At 36.7% G+C, this 22,474-nt stretch overlaps 2 protein-coding genes across 3 annotated transcripts; one reads left to right on the forward strand and one right to left on the reverse strand.

Moving 5' to 3' along the window:
- The first annotated feature begins 6,960 nt into the window (after window positions 1-6,960).
- LOC136206310 (uncharacterized) lies at window positions 6,961-12,836 on the forward strand. 2 transcript variants are annotated; one of them, XM_065997314.1, is made up of 5 exons: window positions 6,961-7,644; window positions 8,117-8,379; window positions 9,483-9,620; window positions 10,556-10,804; window positions 11,772-12,836. In XM_065997314.1, the coding sequence occupies exons 1-5, from the start codon at window positions 7,023-7,025 to the stop codon at window positions 11,883-11,885; spliced, it is 1,386 nt and encodes a 461-aa protein (XP_065853386.1). In that variant the 5' UTR covers window positions 6,961-7,022; the 3' UTR covers window positions 11,886-12,836. The 2 variants fall into 2 exon arrangements, with proteins under 2 accessions (XP_065853386.1, XP_065853387.1); XM_065997315.1 differs by having other exon boundaries at window positions 6,962-7,644; window positions 10,565-10,804.
- Window positions 12,837-19,831: 6,995 nt separating this feature from the next.
- Window positions 19,832-21,985, reverse strand: LOC136205163 (pentatricopeptide repeat-containing protein At2g03880, mitochondrial). The gene has a single exon (XM_065995652.1). The coding sequence runs from the start codon at window positions 21,925-21,927 to the stop codon at window positions 20,032-20,034; it is 1,896 nt and encodes a 631-aa protein (XP_065851724.1). The 5' UTR covers window positions 21,928-21,985; the 3' UTR covers window positions 19,832-20,031.
- Between the last annotated feature and the right edge of the window lie 489 nt (window positions 21,986-22,474).

Consider the following 22,474-nt stretch of genomic DNA (forward strand, 5'->3'; position numbering starts at 1 on the left):
AAAAATCAAAAGACATCAATTAAAGTATTACTTGAATCTAGAGACCTTTAATTTTTTTGGTGAAACTTAATGCATTTAAAACTAAGTTCATGTACATAGCAAATGAAAATGTTTAATATTTAGCTATAAAATGTGGAAGATATATTCCAAATACACATTTTTTTTCAGGAGAAATGGGGATTTTATATTGGAGACCCGGTTCTCCAACTGGGAATAAATACCCTCCATTCAAATATTGACAACTGTACTACTTATCCAACTCATCAATTAAAAAAATACTAATTTAATTTTAGTTAACCAACGATTCCATTTAATTTTAGAATCCTAATTCAATTCATAAAAGAATTTATGTATTTTCTTTTATATATCTTCCTTCTCCTGTTCTATTCTACTCATCTTTTTCTTTGGATCGCATTGCAGTTTAGTGTTCCTATTTTAGCAGCTTCTTTTCTCTCGCACCAATTCAGTACAGCCGAGCAACATCGACACCACCAATCGTCAAAACTGTTCACCACTGCCGGTAAAACATGCTTATTCAGGGATAAATCTTGCCTAATTACTGTTTCTTTCACAAATTTTTTTTCTTGATCTTTACCGATTTAGACCTTTAGAAAGGCACTAAATTAATGAATATCTTAAACAAAGGAATTCTTTACTTTCTTGCATGAATTTATGCTTTTATCTAAGTGCAGACAATTAAGCAATTAAAGTAGGCAGCACTTATGTGTTTATTCATCTATTTATGTTCTAATTTGTCAATTAATTTAGGTATAAAGTACCAATATAGTCATATGGTTTTTGGAGAAGTATCAATTTATGTTACAAAATAACACTAATATAGTTTAAAAAATGTACTAATTTAGGTCTCGATAACGGAACAAGACACACCATTGATATCACTCCGTTAAGTTCTGTCAATTGTACGTGGGGGGAGAAATCAGAACTTAACGGAGTAATAGGAATGACGTGCCCAATCCGTTATCGATGTCTAAATTGATATATTTTTTAAACGTTAATTAGTGTTATTTTGTATGTAGAGCCTAAATTAATACTTTCCCAAAAACCATAAACTTATTTTGATACTTTATCCCATTAATTTATAAACTTTCCACATTATGCTTTGTTTCTACTTTCTCATGTGAAACCTACAAATCTGATTTTAAATACATTGGATAATTTGGTTAAACTTCAAGGCTTTTATATTAATTTCATATGAAATATATTCATTTCTTTAGAACTAAGATGGGCAAATGCAGAAGTTAGTTATGTTAGAATAGTGATATTTATTGGCTTTTTGAAACACTTATAAATGATATAAATTATTTGATTTTTTTTATATGCTTTCCAAATAGATTCGAGTTAGAGTTATTATAAAGAATTGAAGACATGGATGAGAGTATCAAGCAATTCCACCAAAGTTCGGTTGAGCCTGAAATTGAAGCCGAACAAAATCAAGTTTCAAGTAAAGTTTATTTATTTTTCTTGTTTTTCAATTATTTACTAACTAGCTATAATTTGATAAATTAATTAATTAAAATATTTTCTTTATTTTAGTTGATCATTCAGAAGATATTGAAAACAACATTGAAGAGAATACATACATTAACCAAAGTCATGTTGACAATGATAACTTAATGGGAAGGGTGGTTAATAATGAAAACGAGGCATATGATTTGTATAATGAATATGCTATTAGAAAGGGTTTTAGTATGAGACGCTCGAAAACAAGATATGCCGTTGGAAAATCAAACAAACAAGAAATTCGTCATAAGGAATTCAGGTGTTCAAAAGCAGGTTCAAAAATTGAAAGTTGCTCTTCATCAAAAGTTTACCGTAGTAAATTCTTAACAAAAAGTGATTGTAAAGCAATGATTAGATTTACAATTGAGGATGGTTTATGGACTGTCAGTCACTTTATTGTTGAGCATAATCATGAGCTTGCTTCACCTTCCAAAGCATATCTTTTGAGATCTAATAGATCAATAACTGCACCAAAAGCTAATCTTATTAGTTCAATGGTAAATGCTGGTATAAGAACACGAGATGTTTTTGCTTATATATCTGGGGAAGTAGGGGGAAATGAGAATGTTAGATTTATTAAGAGAGATTGCTACAACTTTGTCAATAAGCAAAAGATGATGATAATTGAAGCCGGAGATGCACAAAGTTTAATTAATTATTTTAAGAAGCAAGAAGCTAAGGACTCGATGTTTTCCTATGATATTCAAGTCGATCAAGAAAATAGATTAACTAACTTTTTTTGGAGGGATGGAAAATCAGTAGTTGATTATGATTTCTTTGGAGATGTTGTTATCTTTGACACAACCTACCGCACAAACAAATATAACTTAATATGTGCTCCATTTATTGGCCTAAACCATCATCGCCAAAACATAATGTTTGGGTGTGCATTTTTACTTGATGAAACAACTGATTCATTTGTTTGGCTTTTCAAGTCATTTTTGAACTCGATGGGAGGGAAAACACCAAAGAGTATATTTACTGATCAAGATCAAGCAATGACTAATGCAATTAAAATTGTTTTTCCAGACACTTGTCATCGTTTATGTTTATGGCATATGTCGAAGCATTTTCCATCTCACTTGGGCAGTTTAAATTCAAATCCTGAGTTTCAAAAGTTTTTCAAGAAATGTTTGTATGGTTGTGAATCAGAAAATGAGTTTCAAGATACATGGGAAAGAATGTTGGATAAATTTGATCTTAAAGAGCATAAGTGGTTGCAAAAGTTGTATGATATACGCAATAAGTAGAGCATGGCCTTGTCTAAAGATGTTTTTTCAGCTGGAATTTTATCAACCCAAAGGAGTGAAAGTACTAATAGTGTTTTGGGAGGATTGGCAAATAGAACTACTTCACTCACCCAATTTTTAATTGCATTTGAGAAAATGGTTGCCGGATGGCGTTCTATTGAGGCTGAAGAAGATTTTCACTGTAATTATGGAAAACCTCATTTATCCATTACAAATAGTGGGATTCTAAATCATGCTGCAAATGTTTATACCCACAAAAGTTTTAAGTTATTTGATGATGAATTCAAGTATTCCATTGGATTGATGTGGTTGGAAGTGTCTTGTGTTAACAATGATTACATGTTTGAAGTGAAAGGAGGGGAGAATTCAAAAGTGCGCCATGTTAGATTAAATATGTCCACAACAGAGATAAGTTGTTCTTGTAAAAAGTTTGAATCTAGTGGCTTACTTTGTTGTCATGCCTTGAAAATTTTGATTGTTAAAAATTTTGATGTTATTCCGGAGAAATATATTTTGCATAGATGGAGTAAAGAAGCTAGAAAAAGATGGGTGAAAGGTGAATTTACTAAAGTTAGTAATGATGGTATTGAGATTGGGTATCGTAATCACATGATTCGCTTTGCTTATGATACAATTTTGAAGAGTCAAGTTAATGAAGTTACAAGAACAATTGTTCAAGATGGGTTGCATAAGATATACAAGGATGTTGAAATCGCATTGGATAAATTGAATATTTCTCCAAATGATGAAGGAACAGAAGATAGAATGATTGATGAGCAAGATGAGCTACAAGGGATAAATGATATTGATCCTATTTTAAATCCTCCTCGTGTGAAACCCAAAGGAGTTTCAAATGCTAGATTGAAAGGACACTTTGAAAAACGAAAGGCAATGGCTAAGGCAGGAGCAAAAGCTAAAGCTATTGGTACGTATTTTTAATCCTTTTTATAGTTTGTTTTTATAAGTAGAGTAAGTATATGTACTTATTATTTTTTCTTGAACAATAGGAAAAAAGGGCTTCGAAAGATAAAAATGTAAGAAATTCAGATGTAAGCGACCAACACAATGTAAGTACTTTTTATCACATACCATATATATATATATATTTTATTATATAATCAATAATTTGTATCTTATGTTATAGGTATTATTCTCTATGAATATGTCCCCCTATCCTTCGTATAACCCTCAATATCAATTTTCAAGTTCAACACAAATTCCATATCAAGTGTTACCACATATGCATGTGCCGAATCCAAATGGTGTACCATCACCGGTATGTTTTATGTTATTATTTAGTTTAATTATTTAATCTATCACTTTGTGGACTAAAAATGATTTTTTATTTAGTATTGGAATGCTGAAGTTTCAAATGTTCCATATGCTACTAATATCATGCTACAAAATGTAAAGCAAATGGAATATTTGAGAAATCTATCACATACACAACAACAAGGAATTGAGCCAGTACTACGTTGGAGTCAAGTAAGTTACTATAATTGTATTTAATTAAATTTGAATTTTTTATAAAAATATCTTTGTTAAAACTAATTGTGTTTTTTTAATAGGATTTACCTTTACAAACTCAACTCGGTGGTTCATCAAACAAAGAACGCTGAAAAAGATTGCCAAAAGCTTATTCGTAGTTATAAACGATGAATTTTAATTAAAAATATTGACTTCTTAACTTTTTGAAACAATTTTCCTTTTTTTGGTTCTATATACTTCCATTCATCCTCTATATATCAAAGTAATACCATAATGAAGCTGCAAGTTGTTTTCCTCCTGCATGATGTCTTATAATCTATCATTCATTTTAAAGTTTGAACTTATATATTTGGCGTGCAAACATATGTCTTAGAATCTTTATTTTAAAGTTTAAAAGCTAATGGCAAAGGTTAGCTTTTTAATATTGTTTTCGACACATCTCGGTAGCGTATGAAGACTTATACTACTATGATCATTATAATAGAGTAAGTTTGCAAGCTTTTGTCCCGAGTTTTGCCGTGCTTAAACTTGATTTTTTTATAAATCGATTCAAATACGATCAAACTTTTATCGAACCGAACACACGGTGGTTCAGTTAATTTATAACCCTATTTACAACAATAGTCCAAACTCCAAAACCAAAGGAAAGTAGACCAAAAGTTTGAGATTTAAATAATAAATTTCTATATTATATAAAGACAACTTCATTAGAATACAAAATTAGTTCCCAAAATATTTTAAAAGAGAAATAAATAGAGAATTGCACGAAAAAGAAAATCAATGAGGTCCCCAGAATATCAAATGTAAAAGTATTTCAACTTTCTCTTCACGGCTTGTCTTAATATTGGGATGAACGTATTTCCCTTTGATTACAGAATTATTACTATCTTGATCCTCCACTAACCTGTTCAATGCAAAGAAATCCCTCAAGGCACCAAAAGGAAACAATAAGAAACAACAATTCATATACCTGAGCTAAAACTTACCAGTCAAGAATGTACTTAAGGCAGCTCCAAGTTTCACTACCCATGGAATACCCACAATTGATTTTGAAGCTCTTCAATATCCACAATTAAGCCTTTTCCCATTGATTTCTCTACCTTTTCATTTTCTTCTTCGTTTTTTTTAATTTTAACACATACCAAAATAAGCAAATTATAAAAACCATCCATTTTTATATTAACTTTTCAATTTGGAGGTACCTTTTCAATTTACACAACCAAACAAATATTTGATAAAGAAAATGTAAACTAATTTTATAACTGATAAAGTGGAGGAGAAAAGTAAAATCTTAACATTGGTAAGAAATCTGGAAATTGAAAAAGAAATCAACAAGTGTTTGTGAAGTATTCATCATCATCTCTTATCATGTATTTTAGCTTAAATAGGACAAATAGTTACTGAAAGTAGCAACAATACTTTCTAATCTATGCCACTCCACAAATGCTAAAAGACATCACCTATCATTCTAACTTTTTAAATTACAGATCATTCTAAATTTTATTATTAATCACTAATTCCAAAGATTATTAAACCATCATTTTCTCATTTTCATATCTAATTTTCTACTGTATATGCAAATTGCAAGGGTTAACGCCTGCCACATACAAAACACAGTCTATAGATTAGGACTAATTTGAGAAATCACAAGTGAGCATGTGTTTATGATCTTCAATATCAGGCAACAAAATTTAGCTAAACAATGAAACTGGACACAATGTTTAAATGAACATGAACATCAAGCTTCCCTTTCAAAGCAAATAAATTAAATAGCTGTCTACTGTGAAAATCATTTTCTCTCAATTTACAAGAGAATGAAATTGATAGGATTGAAGTGAGTAAAAAAAGCTAGTCAAATCGATAGCTTGAAACAGTGAACTTTCTACATAATTTCTAATGAAGCAAGGAAATTTACAAAAATCAATTAATAATTGAAAGAAAATAAATCAGACTATTAGCGAGAAGTCTTGAACTTGTGAGTGAGTGAATAACTGATTGCGCAATACAAAAGTGATGTGTTATGTTCTGCCATCAAATAAAGACTGAACTTGAAACCCTAAATTTGAAAGAAAAATAAACAGGACTTTGCTGCTTTGCAAGAAAGACGACTTCACTGGGTGACGATTGGCGGACGGTGATGTTGCTGGTGGAGGTCGGCACGGCCGTACAAGAACTGCAATTGAGTTTTTGTGCCAAGAGAAAGAAAGGGGGCTGTGCGGAATGGAACGGGAAGAACGAAGATGAGATTAAACTGAATCGTTAGTTAACTAAAATTAAATTAGTTTTTTTTAATTGATGAGTTGGATAAGTAGTACAGTTGTCAATATTTGAATGGAGGGTATTTATTCCCAGTTGGAGAACCGGGTCTCCAATATAAAATCCCGGAAAAATGACTTCTAGTTGATTGATTGGAAGGAATATATATATATTGTATGTAATTCAATAATTATTAATTTATATTTTCATTGGATCTTTAAAGATTTAAATATTTTTATTACTTAATGTATTTACTGAGGTTATTATTTTAGTCCATTGGTCCAAATCGGAACTGAAAGAATTTATTAATAAAATATTTACTGAGGTTATTATTTTAGTCCATTGGTCCAAATCAGAACTGAAAGAATTTATTATATAAACGAAATTATTAGTTTATCGAATATTCATTTATCGAGGTTTAATTGTAATTTGAATACTCAAGAAATTAATATCTATTGAGAACAGAACAAAAGAACAGAACACCATTGTCTTCTCTGAAAGCAGCAAATGACCGGCCACCGCATCTCCGCCGCGGCTTTCTTCCATAGTGTTCTCCTTCGATGTCTTCTCCTTATCAATGTCTTCTTAATCTTTTATAATCAATCACTAGTTGCACAAGCAGAAGATTCTTCTTCAATAATTTCAAGATTCCAACAATATCTCCAAATCGACACTGCTCAGCCCACCCCTGATTACTACGCAGTCGCCGATTTCCTTCTTTCTCAGGCCAATTCAATCGGCCTTGAATCTCAATCTATTGAGTTCGTCAAAGCTAAGCCACTTGTCCTCCTCAAATGGCCTGGTTCTGACCCTTCTCTTCCTTCAATTCTCCTCTATTCTCACACTGATGTTGTCCCTGTGGAGCAGCACAAGTGGTCCTATCCTGCTTTTGCTGCACATCTCGATTCCGATGGCAATATTTATGCCAGAGGTTCACAGGATATGAAGTGTGTTGGAATGCAGTATTTGGAAGCCATTCGTCGCTTGAAGTCTTCTAGATTTAGTCCAGTTAGGTCTGTTTACCTCGCTTTTTCGCCTGATGAAGAAATCGGCGGCCATGATGGTGCTGAGAAGTTTGCTGAATCTGAAATCTTCAAGTCAATGAATGTCGGCGTAGTGCTTGATGAAGGTCTCCAACCACTCCATTTCTTTATTTCTTCTTCTTCTTCTTGTTTTCATGTGTTTTTTAGTTAATTGATTACTTGAATTTAGGCCTTTTTTGTTTCACTATTGATATTTGCATGCTGTTAGCTACTTTTAGTTAGCGTTATTGCTTGCTGGTAATGATAGAATTTAGCTTATTTTGCTTCCGAAATAGTTCTTACTAACTGTTGCTCAATACTTCTATTCTAGGGTTTAGTTTGGAGTAACAAAAACAAAACGAAGCTAAAAAAGAACCACACGGGCTCTTAGAACTGTAAATTTCTGACATGACATATTGATATAGATAACCAACTTGTTTGACACAATTATCATTTTTGTTGAATTTATATCAATAATGTAATCATGTCAAACAGGATTGACAATCCATTTTGACACCCTACTTGAATTTGTGTTTGAGAACATTTTGACACCCTACTTGAATTTGTGTTTGAGAACAGGATTGGCATCGCCTACTGAAAACTACAGGCCGTTTTATGCGGAGAGAAGTCCATGGTGGCTGGTGATTAAGGCAAATGGAGTTCCAGGACATGGGGCTAAGCTGTATGATAATAGTGCAATGGAGAATCTTTTCAAAAGCATTGAGAGTGTCAGGAGATTTAGGGCTTCTCAGTTTGATTTGCTGAAGGCTGGTTTCAAAGCTGAGGGCGAGGTCATTTCTGTTAACATGGTCTTTCTTAAGGCTGGCATTCCATCTCCAACTGTAAGCTCTATTTCCTAGGAAAAAAAAAACTTCGAATTTCATTTATTCTGTCCAGATAGGTGTCAGTTAATTAGTTTGCAAGCCTGTTAAGGTTTTATAGATGGCTTTATGAGCATTGATTCCACCCGGTTTAGTGCTGGTAGAACCCTTCAATAATTGATGAAGAAATGAGCGAGGATTTTGATTTCCTTTGGACTTAAATGAGGGGTGAATTGCATGTATGGTACGGTCAGTAAAATTTGGTAGTTGTTTTAAGAATATCAATGAACTTCGTCACTCAACTTCATATTTGATTTTAGTAACATCATTTCGGTCAATTTGTGTATAAAAACTCACCATAATATTGGCGTGAATTACTGAACTCCATATTCGATTTCAATAAAGTCATTCCCGCTGTTTTGCATATGAAAACTCAAGAAAGTCACTCCACTTCATATTTGAATTTAGTAAAGTCATTCCGGTCGATTTGTGTATAAAAACTCACCATAATGTTGACGTGAATTACTGAACTCTATATTTGATTTCAATAAAGTCATTCTGGCCATTTTGTGTATGAAAACTCACCTAAATGTTGATGTGACACAAAAACAGTTGATTATAAAGTAATTCCGGCTATTTTGTGTATGAAAGCTAAGCGGCACGTTGAACAATGATGTGAGTTTGATTTTTGATTAGTATGTGCCACATTCTGCTACGCCGGCATAGAACTCAGACATGTCCAGCATATAGTTAACGTGACATGTCACTAGTGAGTTTTTGTACACAAATTGGCTAGAATGACTTTATTGAAATCAAATGTGGAGATAAAATTAGTGGAATTTAACCCTTAAAAGAATGCTATTGATCGGTGTTGCTATAATTTCACTAGAGCGAAGTGATATGCTTAACAAGGCCTTAAATGCATGTTTACGCCAGAATCAGAGGTTATGAATTTAAGTGTATCAAATTTATTAACTTTGACATATCAGTGGTGATTGAGCATGTTTGCCTGAAAAGCATACCACTTTAGAACCCTCGGGTTATTTCTCATTAAACAATATGCCTTGACTCACCTTGATGGATTTCTTCTTGGTTATATGAAACTTATGTTCTTTTTCTTCCAGGGATTTGTAATGAATATGCAGCCATCTGAAGCAGAAGCAGGTTTTGATATTCGGATTCCACCAACTGCTGATCCTGAATCTTTGGAAAGACGAATTGCTGAAGAATGGGCTCCTGCATCACGCAACATGACATTTGAGGTACTCATGAACTCTTGGAAACTGTTAATACCTCTAATTCAGTCAAATAGAACATGAAAGGCACAATTTGTTTTTGCTCTTATCACAATTTTTGGTCTAGTGCGAGAAGAACCTAAACAAGCGCACGGACTTGACTGTTGCAGATTTTCATACATATGTTTTAAGAATTGCGGTAATGGTAGATAAGTTTCTTTTGCTGTTAGAAATTTAGTGTGTATGGGATGCACTTCTTTACAAGCTTGGAGAAATGGACGATATGAAGAAGATAGATAATAAATGCAATAGTTTACATAGTTTCGAGACCAAAAAGAAAAATCAGCACTTTTGATTATGATGCAAATTACATATACAAATAGAACACGGCAATAACACACTGATTTTTGGTTTTTGTTTATTGTTTTGCAGTAGGTTTCTTAGGGTAAATTACATTCAAGCCCCCTAAACAATGCCGCTGCTAACATTATGTTATGACCCTAAACTTTATTCTTGAGATAAAATCCTTGAACTTTACATTATGGTAGCATGAAAGTCCAAAAATCAACAAAATGATGAGGGTAAAACAGGTATTTGATCATAACTTATGGTGACATGGACAATAAAAGAGTCAATGATTTAGTCAAAATTGTTCAAGTCATCCTTTTTTTTTTTCCGAATTTTTGTTGATTTGGACTTTAATTTACTGTTAAATTTTAAAGATTTTTATGTCAATTGAAGCTTGGAAACCATAATGTTAGTAGCACTAAGTTCAGGGGGCTATCATATATTGCGTATTTATATGAATCTTTAAAATTGATGCTTGGAAACCATATATGAATTGGTTTTCTCCTAAATCAGGGACTAATTATTGGACAGTAACCAAAAATGACAATTAGCATACGTATTAATGATCAGTGCGTTCTTTTTTACCTTGCAAGTTTTGCTCTAATTGTATGTAGCTTGGGCAGTTTAAGCAGAAAGCTACTCTTCATGACAAGTTTGGGAAGCCACTCCTTACAAAGATTGACAGTTCTAATCCATGGTGGGCACTGCTTGAAGAAGCTGTCACAAAAGCTAATGGAAAGCTTGGTAAACCAGAGATCTTTCCTGCCGCCACTGATTCTCGATACTTCCGGGATCAAGGGATACCAGCAATTGGCTTCTCCCCTATGGCAAACACACCAATCCTTCTGCATGATCATAATGAGGTAAATCTCATCATTGTTGTCAAATCCAAATTCCACTTGTGAATCGAAATCCTCATTTTGTGAATCACGACTTGTGAATTGAATCGAACCAAGTACATAAAATTTAAACCCAATACAAATACAATCGTAATAAAACTAATTCACAAATCAGACTTTGTTTAATAACTTAGTGGAGATGGAAGTTTGAGTTTCTGACAGTGTTTTCTTGCCTTGTTGTCAACTTGGTAACGATGGAATTCAACTAGTTTGAGTTGATAACTTGATAAATAACAATTTGGAAGTTTTGATGAACGATGATGAAGATAATTTGCTTTGATCATATATTGTTGCACCACGGCAAAGCAAAAGTGTCTAAGACGTTTTCTGAATGGGATGAGATGGAACTTACTTATTGATTTAAAATTGGAAAGTCATATATATTAATGTGTTTTCATTTGTTAAGGATTAATTATAATTAATTTTATTTCTTATTTTTTTAATTTCTGATTAGTTTTTTCCATTAATTTATTTCCTTCCTTCATTAGAGACTTCTAGTTTTCCTAAACTATAATTTGGAATCTGCTGCTATAGTTTTTATCACGAATTTTTTGCACATTTCCAACGTATGTCAAACGATTCTATTATAATTTTGATTCATCCTATATCGAAATAGAGCTGAATCGTGAATCGTGCGATTCGTGAGATTCTGTTATAATTTAGATTCGGCTCGAAATAGAGCTGAACATTCTAATAACAGTGAATCTCATCTTATAGCCAAATAATCTCTGCTTGTTGTTGTTGCCTTGTTGCTGCTTGTAGCATTCTCTTTTTTGCAATCTTAGCTGCAAAAATTGGTATTGAAACGGTAGGAATTAGGGTTGTAATCGAGTGCAGCTGAGCTTTGACCTGTTTATGCTCGGCTGGTTAAAAATTCAATTTCAGCCAACTGGTTTTTATAACATTGCTTATGGACTTTTATATCTTGCAGTTCCTGAACCAAGGTGAATACCTTCGAGGAATCGATATGTACACGTCGATAATTAAAGTTTACACAGCTTATCCCGAGCATGGAAGCAATAAAGATGCTAAAGATGAATTGTAAGAGAGCACTGTTGTTCTTCATCTTCAAGGTAACACTTCATGAAACCTTCTGCTCCAGTAATACAATGGTAGTTCAGAAAAATAACTTTGCTGCTTGGGAATGTATCAAAAATAAGTATGCAGCTCGCAGTTTTCAGCAGAAGTGATTTTATAACATGTGTACTCCATTACTCAGACGACTCTCGATGGAAATTTCACTCCCGGGAAAAGAACGGAGGATGCTTAATTTCGTACAATTGTGCGGGTTAAATGCGTTGTTCGCTGACTTTTATGATTGTTTCAAAATGGTCACTCAACTTCAATTTGTCTCTATAAAATCATTGTAACTTTAGATTTGGGTAAATTATACCCACGGCCATTGAACTTTACCCATTTTAATATTATGGCCGCTGAACTTCAAAACTTAACATAAAAGTCACTCAAAGTTACACTTTTTAATACCCGTGGCCACTCAACTTTAACTAACTTCTCAAAATGATCGTTAACGACCTCAAAATGAAAATATTCAAGAATTAAAGTTTTTCAGAACGATATTTACCATGAAACCACATTTTTTATTTTCCAAAGTCACTTTTTTGGAGTTTTCTCTCTCTAAAAATTCAATCTCTCACTCCAAACCAAACAACACCTAAATGACCTCAAAATGAAAATTTTCAAGAAATAAAGTTTCTTCGAATTTTTTATTTTGAGGAGTTGAGTGGCCACGAGTGTTAAAAAGTGTAAAGTTTAGTGAATTTAATGTTAAGTTTTCAAGTTCAATAGTCATAATATTAAAAGAGCAAAGTTCAGTGGCCATGGGTGTAATTTACCCCCAATTTATGGGAAAAGAAAGGAGGATACTTAATTTCCTACAATTGTGCGGGTTAAATGCATTGTTGTTCGCTGAATTTTATTGTTGTTTCGAAATGGTCACGCAACTTTAATTTATATCAATAAAATCATTCTAACTTCAGATTTTATCTCAATTAAGTCACTCTGATGACTTTAAAAGCAAAAAGATACTGAAAAAGTTATATGACTGTCAGAAGTAGTTAACTTTTACTGCTGACGACACGTGGTTGTCACCTAATTGACTTGACGGCACGTGACAATAGTGCATTTAAGCCAACGTTGTGCAACTTGTGTTGATGCTTGCATTGATCCTGATTGGTAAAGAGATGTTTGAAATAACTTATTGGATCTAAAAAGCTAATTTTGAAAAGTCTGATTTTATGAGCTTTTTCGAGTGACATTTTTACCCATAATTAATACTTTTAACCCCATATAATAAAGATTTTACTATATCCTTGTTTGTCATTTTACACAAACAATTATTAACAATTAACTAAGTTTTACTAAAAAGGTAATCAACTAACAGCTAATATAATCTTGCCAAAGAGATCCATTAAATTTTATCTTATTGGTACAATTTCTCAAATATTGAGGTGTCAAGTTTTGTTATTCAAATTGGAACCATTTCACAATCATTGATATTAAAATAGTGTTATTTTATACGTTGCGGTTACATTGTTGGTACACCTTATCCTACAATGTTTATTATAACTTTTTATTTATCTCTACCTGTCTACTACATTTTAGAGTAAACAGAGATGACAGGAGAAAAAGGCTGAAATACACTATGGGTCCGTTTGGTATGCCGTAATGCAATGTAAAGTAATCAAAGTTGTAATGTAATCAAATTTGTAATGTAATGTAATGGAATGATGATTCTATTACAATGTTTGGTTGACAAATAAAAACAAAATGATAGAATGTAATGACCATTACAATAGGGCAGGAATCAAAAAGCGAGGCGGTACATTCCACCATTCCCCGAAACCAGGCATAGAACCAACAGCACGTGCTAACGCATGGGCCGACTGGTTCGCTGATCGTTTAACAAAGCTAACATTACATAGCCTAATGTCCCGTAGGATCGTTTGACAATCTGAAATAATTCTCCCCACAATGTTGTAACCGGGTTCGTCACTCTGCATAGCAGCGACCAGCAGCTGACAGTCCGTTTCAATTTCCACATTCGACCATCCCCGACATTTCAGCCAAGCCAACACCTCCCGGAGAGCCATAGCCTCCGCAGTAAAACCATCCCACGGACCCTCCATCGTTCCGCACCTCCCAATTAAGAACTGACTCATCTCATTTCTCATCACCATACAACAACCAATTCGCCAAGTACTATTGAAGAGCGCAGCATCCACATTAACCTTGGTGTTACCAGGGGTCGGAGGCACCCATACAGCCGACGCAGGGCTAGTAGCCGGGCCACTCGGTGTGTGAAGGATTGTTTGCGCACGCTGCCAGTTGTGATAAAACACGACTGCGTCACAGTAGCAGTTCTGAGCCGGTAGCTCCACCTGGTTCCAAACCCAATCGTTTCTACTTTTCCAAATCGACCAGCAGGTCATAGCAGCCAACTCTAAATTACCCCTGCTTGCTGAACTTTGCAGTTTGCACCAAAATTTTGGAAAATTATGCGCAACACAGTTGTTATCGCCCAGAGGCATTGAATGCCAAATTTCTTTGGCTTTCTGACATGTCACAAGCGCGTGATACACGTCTTCATGGTGAGCTGCGCATCTGGGGCAGATGTCGGATACGTCAACCCCACGGCCTCGTAACGCAACCAGTGTCGGAAGACAGCCCGAAAGAGCCCTCCAAACTAGATTTTTAGCCTTGGGAGGTATGGACAGGCTCCATAACAACTTCTAGTCAATTTCATTTGTGTTCTGACGCAAGGCTTGATCACAGATATGTCGGTAGCCACTTTTGACGCTGTAAATGCCAGAAATTTCCCATTGCCAAAACCATTCATCAGCAGTGCAGCATACCAGTACTAGTACTCTGCGAATCAGACTTCGATCCCTTTCACTAAATAGGTCTCTCAGAATGTCGTCATCCCAAGCAGTCGACTCAGTTAATCGAAGGCTTGCAACGTGAGTGTCTCATAATTGATCTGGAGCCTCGGATTCCACATACGGATTCGCGTCGGGCAGCCAAGGCGAGCCCCACACCCTAGTCTGATTCCCTGAGCCAATTGATCTTCGAGCCCATGCAGTTACCACCCATTTTGCCACCATGATACTCCGTCAGACATAGCTTGGGTTATTACCCATAGAGGCACCTAGGAAGTCTGATTTCGGGTAATACCGGGCCTTGTAAACTTTCGCGAGCAGGGAGTCAGGTTTTGATAATAACCTCCAGCCTTGCTTTGCAAGCAGAGCAATGTTGAATTGATGAAGCCTCCTGAATCCCATTCCCCCCTTCGTTTTTGGGACGCAAAGCCTATCCCAGGATTGCCAGTTTAGACGTTTCTGACTCGGGCTAGAATTCCCCCACCAGAATGAGTTCATCATTCTCTCAAGCCTTGTACAAAGCCCCTGGGGTATGAGAAAAAGTCCCATAGCATAGGTTGGCAGAGCCTGCATGACAGATTTCAGTAAAATTTCTTTCCCAGCCCGAGATAGAAATTTATTTTTCCAGCTCTTTAGCCTCTTTGAAAAACAATCCTCTAGATAATTGAAGACCGGAGTCTTGTTTCTACCAATGATAGACGGAAGGCCAATGTACCTTTCAGGCGCCGAAATCAGAGAGATACCCAAGATTGAACATAAAGTATCACATCTTTCAGCAGAGCAGTTCTTACTGAAGGATATTGAGGATTTGTTGAAATTTACCTGTTGACCAGACGCCCTTTCATAATGAGACAAGCCCTCCTTGACAGCTTCACACTCACCTGCTGTGGCTCTAGAGAAAAGATAACTGTCATCGGCGAAAAATAAATGGGATATAGATGGTGCACCCCTCGCAATGCTGCACCCATGGATCATACCTCTTCTTTCTAGATCCGTCAAGTAAGCGGATAAACCCTCTGCACACAGTAAGAATAAATATGGGGATATAGGATCATCTTGTCTGAGCCCCCTTTGAGGGACAATCGGGCCCACAGTGGGATTCTAGTGTACAATTCGATACACAGGTTTCATGACGCATTCCATGATCAGTGCTATCCACCTTTCAGCAAAACCCAGTCTCCTCATAATACATTCCAGAAACGACCACTTAACCCTATCATGGGCTTTGGACATATCTAATTTCAACGAAGCATACCCAGTTGGACCCTGCGTCTTCCTATGTTGCCAATGGTTGACTTCAAAAGCCAGCATAACATTATCAGTGATAAGTCGCCCAGGTAAGAAGGCACTCTAGTTACGGGAGATTAAAGCGATGGCCTTAGCCAGAATTTTGTAGATCACGTTACACAACGCAATGGGCCTCACATCGGACACCATCTCCGGATTCGACTTCTTTGGGATTAACACAATATTTGTTTCATGGATGGCATTCGGAAATGTACCAGAATTCAGCCAGCTTAGACAACTCGCAGTCACATCCGGACCAACCACATCCCAGTAATTTTGGTAGAAACACGGGTTGAACCCGTTAGGTCCCGGGCTTTTCTCTGGCTTCATGCTAAATACTGATTCTCTAATCTCTTCTGCACATAACGGTCTGGTAAGCTCGATGTTAACCTCTGAACTTACTTTAGGCTCAACACATTCAAGAATGGTGCTTGCGTCAGACACTCCTGCTGTAAAGATATCCCTGAAGTAGTTACTCAACAAGACGTCCAAACCAGAACCCCATTCAAACCACCGGCCTGTTTCATCCCGGAGCCGCTTAATGGTGTTCGTTTTGCGCATTCTGGACGCAGATGCGTGGAAATACCGTGTATTTAGGTCCCCTGCCATAAGCCGCAATTGCCTTGACCTCTGCTTCTAATATAATTCTTTCTGTAATATCACCTCTTCTAATTTCTGTCGTGCTGCTCTTAACTCTTCCGCTGCCTTGTGATGGTTCGATTTCTTCCACCTATTTACATCAGCCCTGAACTATTGTATTTTACCACTAAAATGCTCCCTCAAACGCTCCCCCCACTGCATTAGCGATTCGCCACAAACTTTCAATTTCGATAAGAACTCCGATGAGTCTTGTGCCTCCCACACAAACATCACCTGTTGTCGCAGCCCTTCCTCCCCAAGCCATGCAGATTCAAATCGAAAGCGTCTATTTCATTCTGAGCTAGCGTGCGCAACAGACAAGAATAGCACAGCATGGTCAGAACAGCTCGCATCCTCCACTCTAACAACGGCGTCAGCAAAAACATCGAGCCAACTCGATGACGTAAAGCACCAATCCAGTTTTTCCTCAATGAAATGGCACGAACCTCTACTTCTTTCCCACGTAAAATGGTGCCCTAGAGTCTTTACCTCAGATAAACCATAAAAATCAATTGCCTCGCCAAAACCCAAGAGCAGTGATGGCGGATGGCGAAGGCCACCCCTCTTATCAGCATGAAGCAACATATCATTAAAATCACCAATTGCCACCCACGGTAAGCTACAGCGGGAAGATAGATTTTTTAATAGCTGCCAAGAATCAGCATGACGACCCCGTTCAGGGAAACCATAAAAACCGGTTACTCGATACTCCGGCAAACCTTAAAGAGAGACTCTTAAGTCAATAAAGTTGGAGGAATAGCCAAGTAGATTGACTGAATTTGGTGTTTCCATAATAAAGCCAAGCCTCCTCCACAATTAATAGGATCCACATAAAACAGACCAGCATAATCAAACTTCCTTTTTATTGCTTCAATTTTCAAACGATTACATTTAGTTTCCATTAAGAAAATAAAAATCGGCCTAAATTTAGACATCAACTCAGCTAGCATGCGAACTGTCCGGGTATTGCCCATTCCCCGGCAGTTCCAACTTAACAGACTCATGCATTACCGCGGGTCTGTGTGTCAGAACCAACTTGGTTAATTGCTTCAATCACTTTGTCAGTATTCATTGACCCCGCATCATGTCTTCTACGTTTATTCTCAGTGATAATAAGTTCATCTGATTCCTGTTGGGGTCCATTCTGGGATCCCAAACCTGTCTACACTATTTTCTCAGCATTATTGTTCTGCCCCTCAGGAGCAGGCGGTGCATCAGTTTGTAACAGCAGCGGTGGAGGAGAAGATAGCAGGAACTTTGAAGGTGGAGGGAGAGACGAGGGACGGTTTTAGACTTTCATCCATGTTCCGTAAACCCTGGCCGCGCTGGCAGGCTCCTCGAGTTCAAGCAAGGCCGCACAAAATTTGTCCGGATGTCCAATTTTACCACAGTAGAAACAGAAAATCGGTAATCGTTCATATTTGAATTGAATCCAGGAGAAGGCATCCCCCTGCTTCCCAATTTTCATTTTCCTTTTTAAAGGTTTCAGCACATCAAGCATGACCCGGATCCTCATATATGTCCTTCCGACACCATTGAAATTTTTTGATCAGCCTCCACAAAGGTTCCAATAAAATTTCCAATACTTTCATCTATTTTCACAGACATGAATCCAACCGGAAGGTCGAACACTTGTATCCAGAATGCAGTAGTATGAAGAGGGACAGATCCTGCATCCGCACCATCCTCTAGATGATTGAGAAGTAGGAGGTTCTGTTCATAGGTCCAGGGCCTTCCTGAATCACACGATCACGCTCTAACGGATGATAAAAGTCAAAGCGGAATCTGTTAGGACTAACCTCTTCAATGAACAGCCCCTTCGTCGGCCTCCAAAGTTCTGCAAAAGTGTGTTTCATCATCGGGACCCGGAAGCTGCGCTCCGTAAGGAGACATCCCACCAGACTCCATGACTTAGGCCGCTGCTTGACGACCACCGCATCCACCTCAACTTCCAGCCCCATCGCTCCTTCCTCCTCTAGCGTAACAATGTTTTGAAAATCCATTTCGAGGTTCATCTTTGGTAAAAGATCAGAAATCCACAGAAGAGATGTGAGGATTATGTGGAAACAGAGAAATCCAAGGAATAACTTTAACCGACAAAATGAGAGACAGCGTAAGAATCTGCACAGGAAAACGACACAGCCGCCACATAAAGATGGATGCCAGCAGAGAGAGCACTCGTCAAAAGCGAGACCTAGCCGCACTCGTCAAAAGCGAGACCTATTAAAAGTATTTAAATTTAATGAACTAGAAGATTTTAAAGATTAAGTTTGCTATCTTTTATCTTTTACACAATTTGAACCATTCACTATTTGTTTTACGTGCTCTGTTTGCTGCTGTTGTTCTATAAAAAGCAGTTGTTTCATACTTTTACTAAACTCTTTTTGTCTATTATTTAGACTTAAAAGGCAAACGACAGTTTAGAAAATTGAAAACAAACGGTCTAAGTAAGCAAAGAGATCCAAAGTTTAATGGATTTTTCACTAGTATAACATGAAACCTCAATAAATTCACATGTAACTTGTATTTTTACTACTGCACTCTGTAGCAACCTCGCCCTGCAAATGATTCTGATTCCGATTCTGGACAAAAATGGATATCTACACACTCATTTCTCAGTTTCTCCCTTAATGAAATTTTTACTCCCATTTTTCAGTTCATTAATCCCATTTTTTCAGGGGAAAAAGGGATACTTTATTTTCTAGGGTAATTAATTTATTAGTCCCTATATTTTGACAAAACACACTGTTTAGTCCCTGTATTTTCAAAAACACATGATAAAATCCCTAACCTTTTTCTCGATGAACTGTTTAATTCCTAACGTTTTTCTCGGTGAACTGTTTAGTCCCTGCCGTTAGACTCTCATGAAAATTTTGTTAGCCAATTTGGATTTGCGTTATTCTTTTCTTTTATTTTCCTTTCCTTTAAACTCTAATGCATCTGAAATCAACTTTGAATGTTCTTCTTCTTGATTTTCTTTTTAATCGTTCAAATTCGTAAACATTGGATCTGTTTTTTTCTTATTCTCCACACAAATAACTTCTTCTTCTAAATTGGATTTCTTCTTCTAAAGTTTGAAGGTAAATAGTAAAGGGTAATTTAGTTATTTCCGAAGTCATAAACGGTAAAAAAATCTAACAAACAGACGGAATGATTAAACAGTTCTCCGAAAAAAATGTTAGGAACCTTACCATGTGTTTTTAAAAATACATGGACTAAACAGTAATAAATTAATTACCCTATTTTCTATAGTGTTATGCAGCTTGTGCTGGCTGATGTTTTCCATATTGAAAACCTCAATAAATTACACTATGCCGAGACATTCGAGTGAAATATGCAGCAAGTACGACTACACATGGTAATATACCGTTACCAGTAATCTCCGCAAGAACAAACCCCGTCTCGAAAATGATGGTACCTTATCGGATCTCTAATGACGATCACTCGATTCTCCATCTTCGATACAAGCTTTGCAAAAAGATGACAGTCTCCACATATCCTCAAGTTCTTTCTAATCCTAATAATCTGCCCTCCGGACAAACTCCTCAACCCGAATGCAAGTGCAAGTTTCTCGCTATGGTAACGCAACGAGTCTTCTCTTTGTTCTTCTCCCTCGACATCTCGCAAGACAAAATTAGTGTCCGGAACATACCCCATTGCCCTAAGCTTGCGAATCAACTCGTTCAACAGTTCGTTGATCTCGTTCAGCTGCGGATGCGAGTTGTCGTCTAAAGTGAAAGCATGAATCTGCTTGTTCACTTCAATCCAACTACATCCTGGTTCTTTCTTGATTCCGATTGCATTCATAGTCCTCCGAATCTCGGCTACATCATCCCATCTTTGAGTTTTTGCATAAATATTAGACAACAATATGTATGTTCCTGCATCTTGAGGATCCAATTTTATGATCTGTTTAGCAGCATGTATAGCTAAATCCATGTTGTGATGCACCCGGCAAGCACCGAGCAGAGTTCTCCACGTTACAGCATCCGGTTCGGATTCCATTTCGTTTATCAACCGAATTGCATCATCAAGCTTCCCAGCTCTTCCAAGAAGATCAATCATACAACCATAGTGTTCTCTTCCAGGATCAACCCCGAAAAGCTTCTTCATCGATCGGAAATAGTACCAACCATCTTCAAGAAGTCCGGCATGACTACAAGCAAATAGCACCCCAAGTATTGTTATGTAGTTCGGTTTTATCCCTGACGCTTTCATGTCATCAAACAACTTCAATGCCTCTCTGCTGTACCCGTTTTGCGCTAACCCGGATATCATCGTGCTCCAAGAAATCACATCTTTCTCCAACATCCGCACGAAAATGTTATTCGCATCCTCTAAACTCCCACATTTGCAATACATATCTAAAAGAGCATTGTTGAGAATTAAATCTTGCTTATGCTTGAAAACATGAACATGAACTTGTTTACCTAACTCTAACAATGTCAATCCAGTACAAGCTCTCAAAACACTCGTAATCGCGCCCTGGTTCGCTTCAAACCCGGACCTTTTCATGCTTTTGAAAAGCTCCAAAGCTAAATCGCCATTGCTGTTCTGAGCAAAACCTGCAATGATTGAATTCCAGACCACCAAATCTCCAGTCACCATTTCATTAAAAACACATAATCCACTCCCTAATTCCCCCAATTTTGAGTAAACATCAATTAGAGCACTCCTAACAAAGACATCAGAATCTAATCCAATCTTAATTATACCACCATGAAGCTGCCGGAGAGTAATTAAACCCTCGCACGCCCTCAAAACTGAAGAATACGTAAACATATTCGGCTTCACACCTTCTCTGAACATCGAAACAAGATACTCCATCGCTTGATTATTCAGTTTCGCATTTGAGTAACCTGAAATCATCGTAGTCCACGAAACCACATTTCTCTCAGGCATTTTCTCGAACACTTTCCGTGCTTCGTCTAACATACTGAATTTCACATACATATTGAGTAAAATGTTGACGAGAAACGTTTCGGGGTGATACCTAGCGGAGAAGAGATGGTTGTGGATGCTTTTTCCATGTTCAACGGCGCCATTTGATAAGCAACACTTGATTAGGAGAGAATAGGTGACGGGATCAGCATAGAGGCGGTGCTTGTGGAGAGTTTCCATGGCTTCCATAGCTTTGGGGAGGTTTTTTTGGTAGCAAAATTCGGTGAATTCATGAAGTAAGGAAGATGATGGGTTCGGATAATTTGAAACCGCCGGAGCCTGAGAACGGAAAGTTCTGATAGCAAAGCCGGTGGCTCTTTGCATTGTTTCACCTTTGAAATGTCTTTCTTCATAGCTCGGCGAAACCGGGGCGAGCAAATGTATGAACTGTGGAGAAGGGTTTAATTACGTTTAAAACACCTCATCAGTTATTGACCTGATTTTAATGAATTAATTACACCAATGGTTTTTGAACTTTACCATAATTTACATTTTGGCACTTGAATTTTATTTTATCTTAAAAACATAATTCAAGTAAAAGTGACTGAAAAATTTAGTTCATTTGATCGGTTAGTGACCGGATAACGTGAGTTTGACCATTTTATTGAGACTCACCATATACTCAATTAACATAAAATTACAATATTTTATGTTAATTGAGTGTATGATGGGTATGGGTGCAAGCGAGCCAATGTGGTTCGCAAACTGTCCGAGCTCGGCTCGGTCCAAGCTCGGTCAAAGCTCGACTCGATAGAGCTCGGTTCGAGTTCGGGATCGGCTCGAAACATTCATGAGACAAGCCGAGTTTCCTTAGGTTCGGCTCGAAAGCTCGTGAGTGGGCTCGATTGATTTTTTAACTACTATATATATT

This window comes from Euphorbia lathyris, chromosome 9 (genome assembly GCF_963576675.1).
Source record: "Euphorbia lathyris chromosome 9, ddEupLath1.1, whole genome shotgun sequence".
NCBI lineage: Eukaryota > Viridiplantae > Streptophyta > Magnoliopsida > Malpighiales > Euphorbiaceae > Euphorbia > Euphorbia lathyris.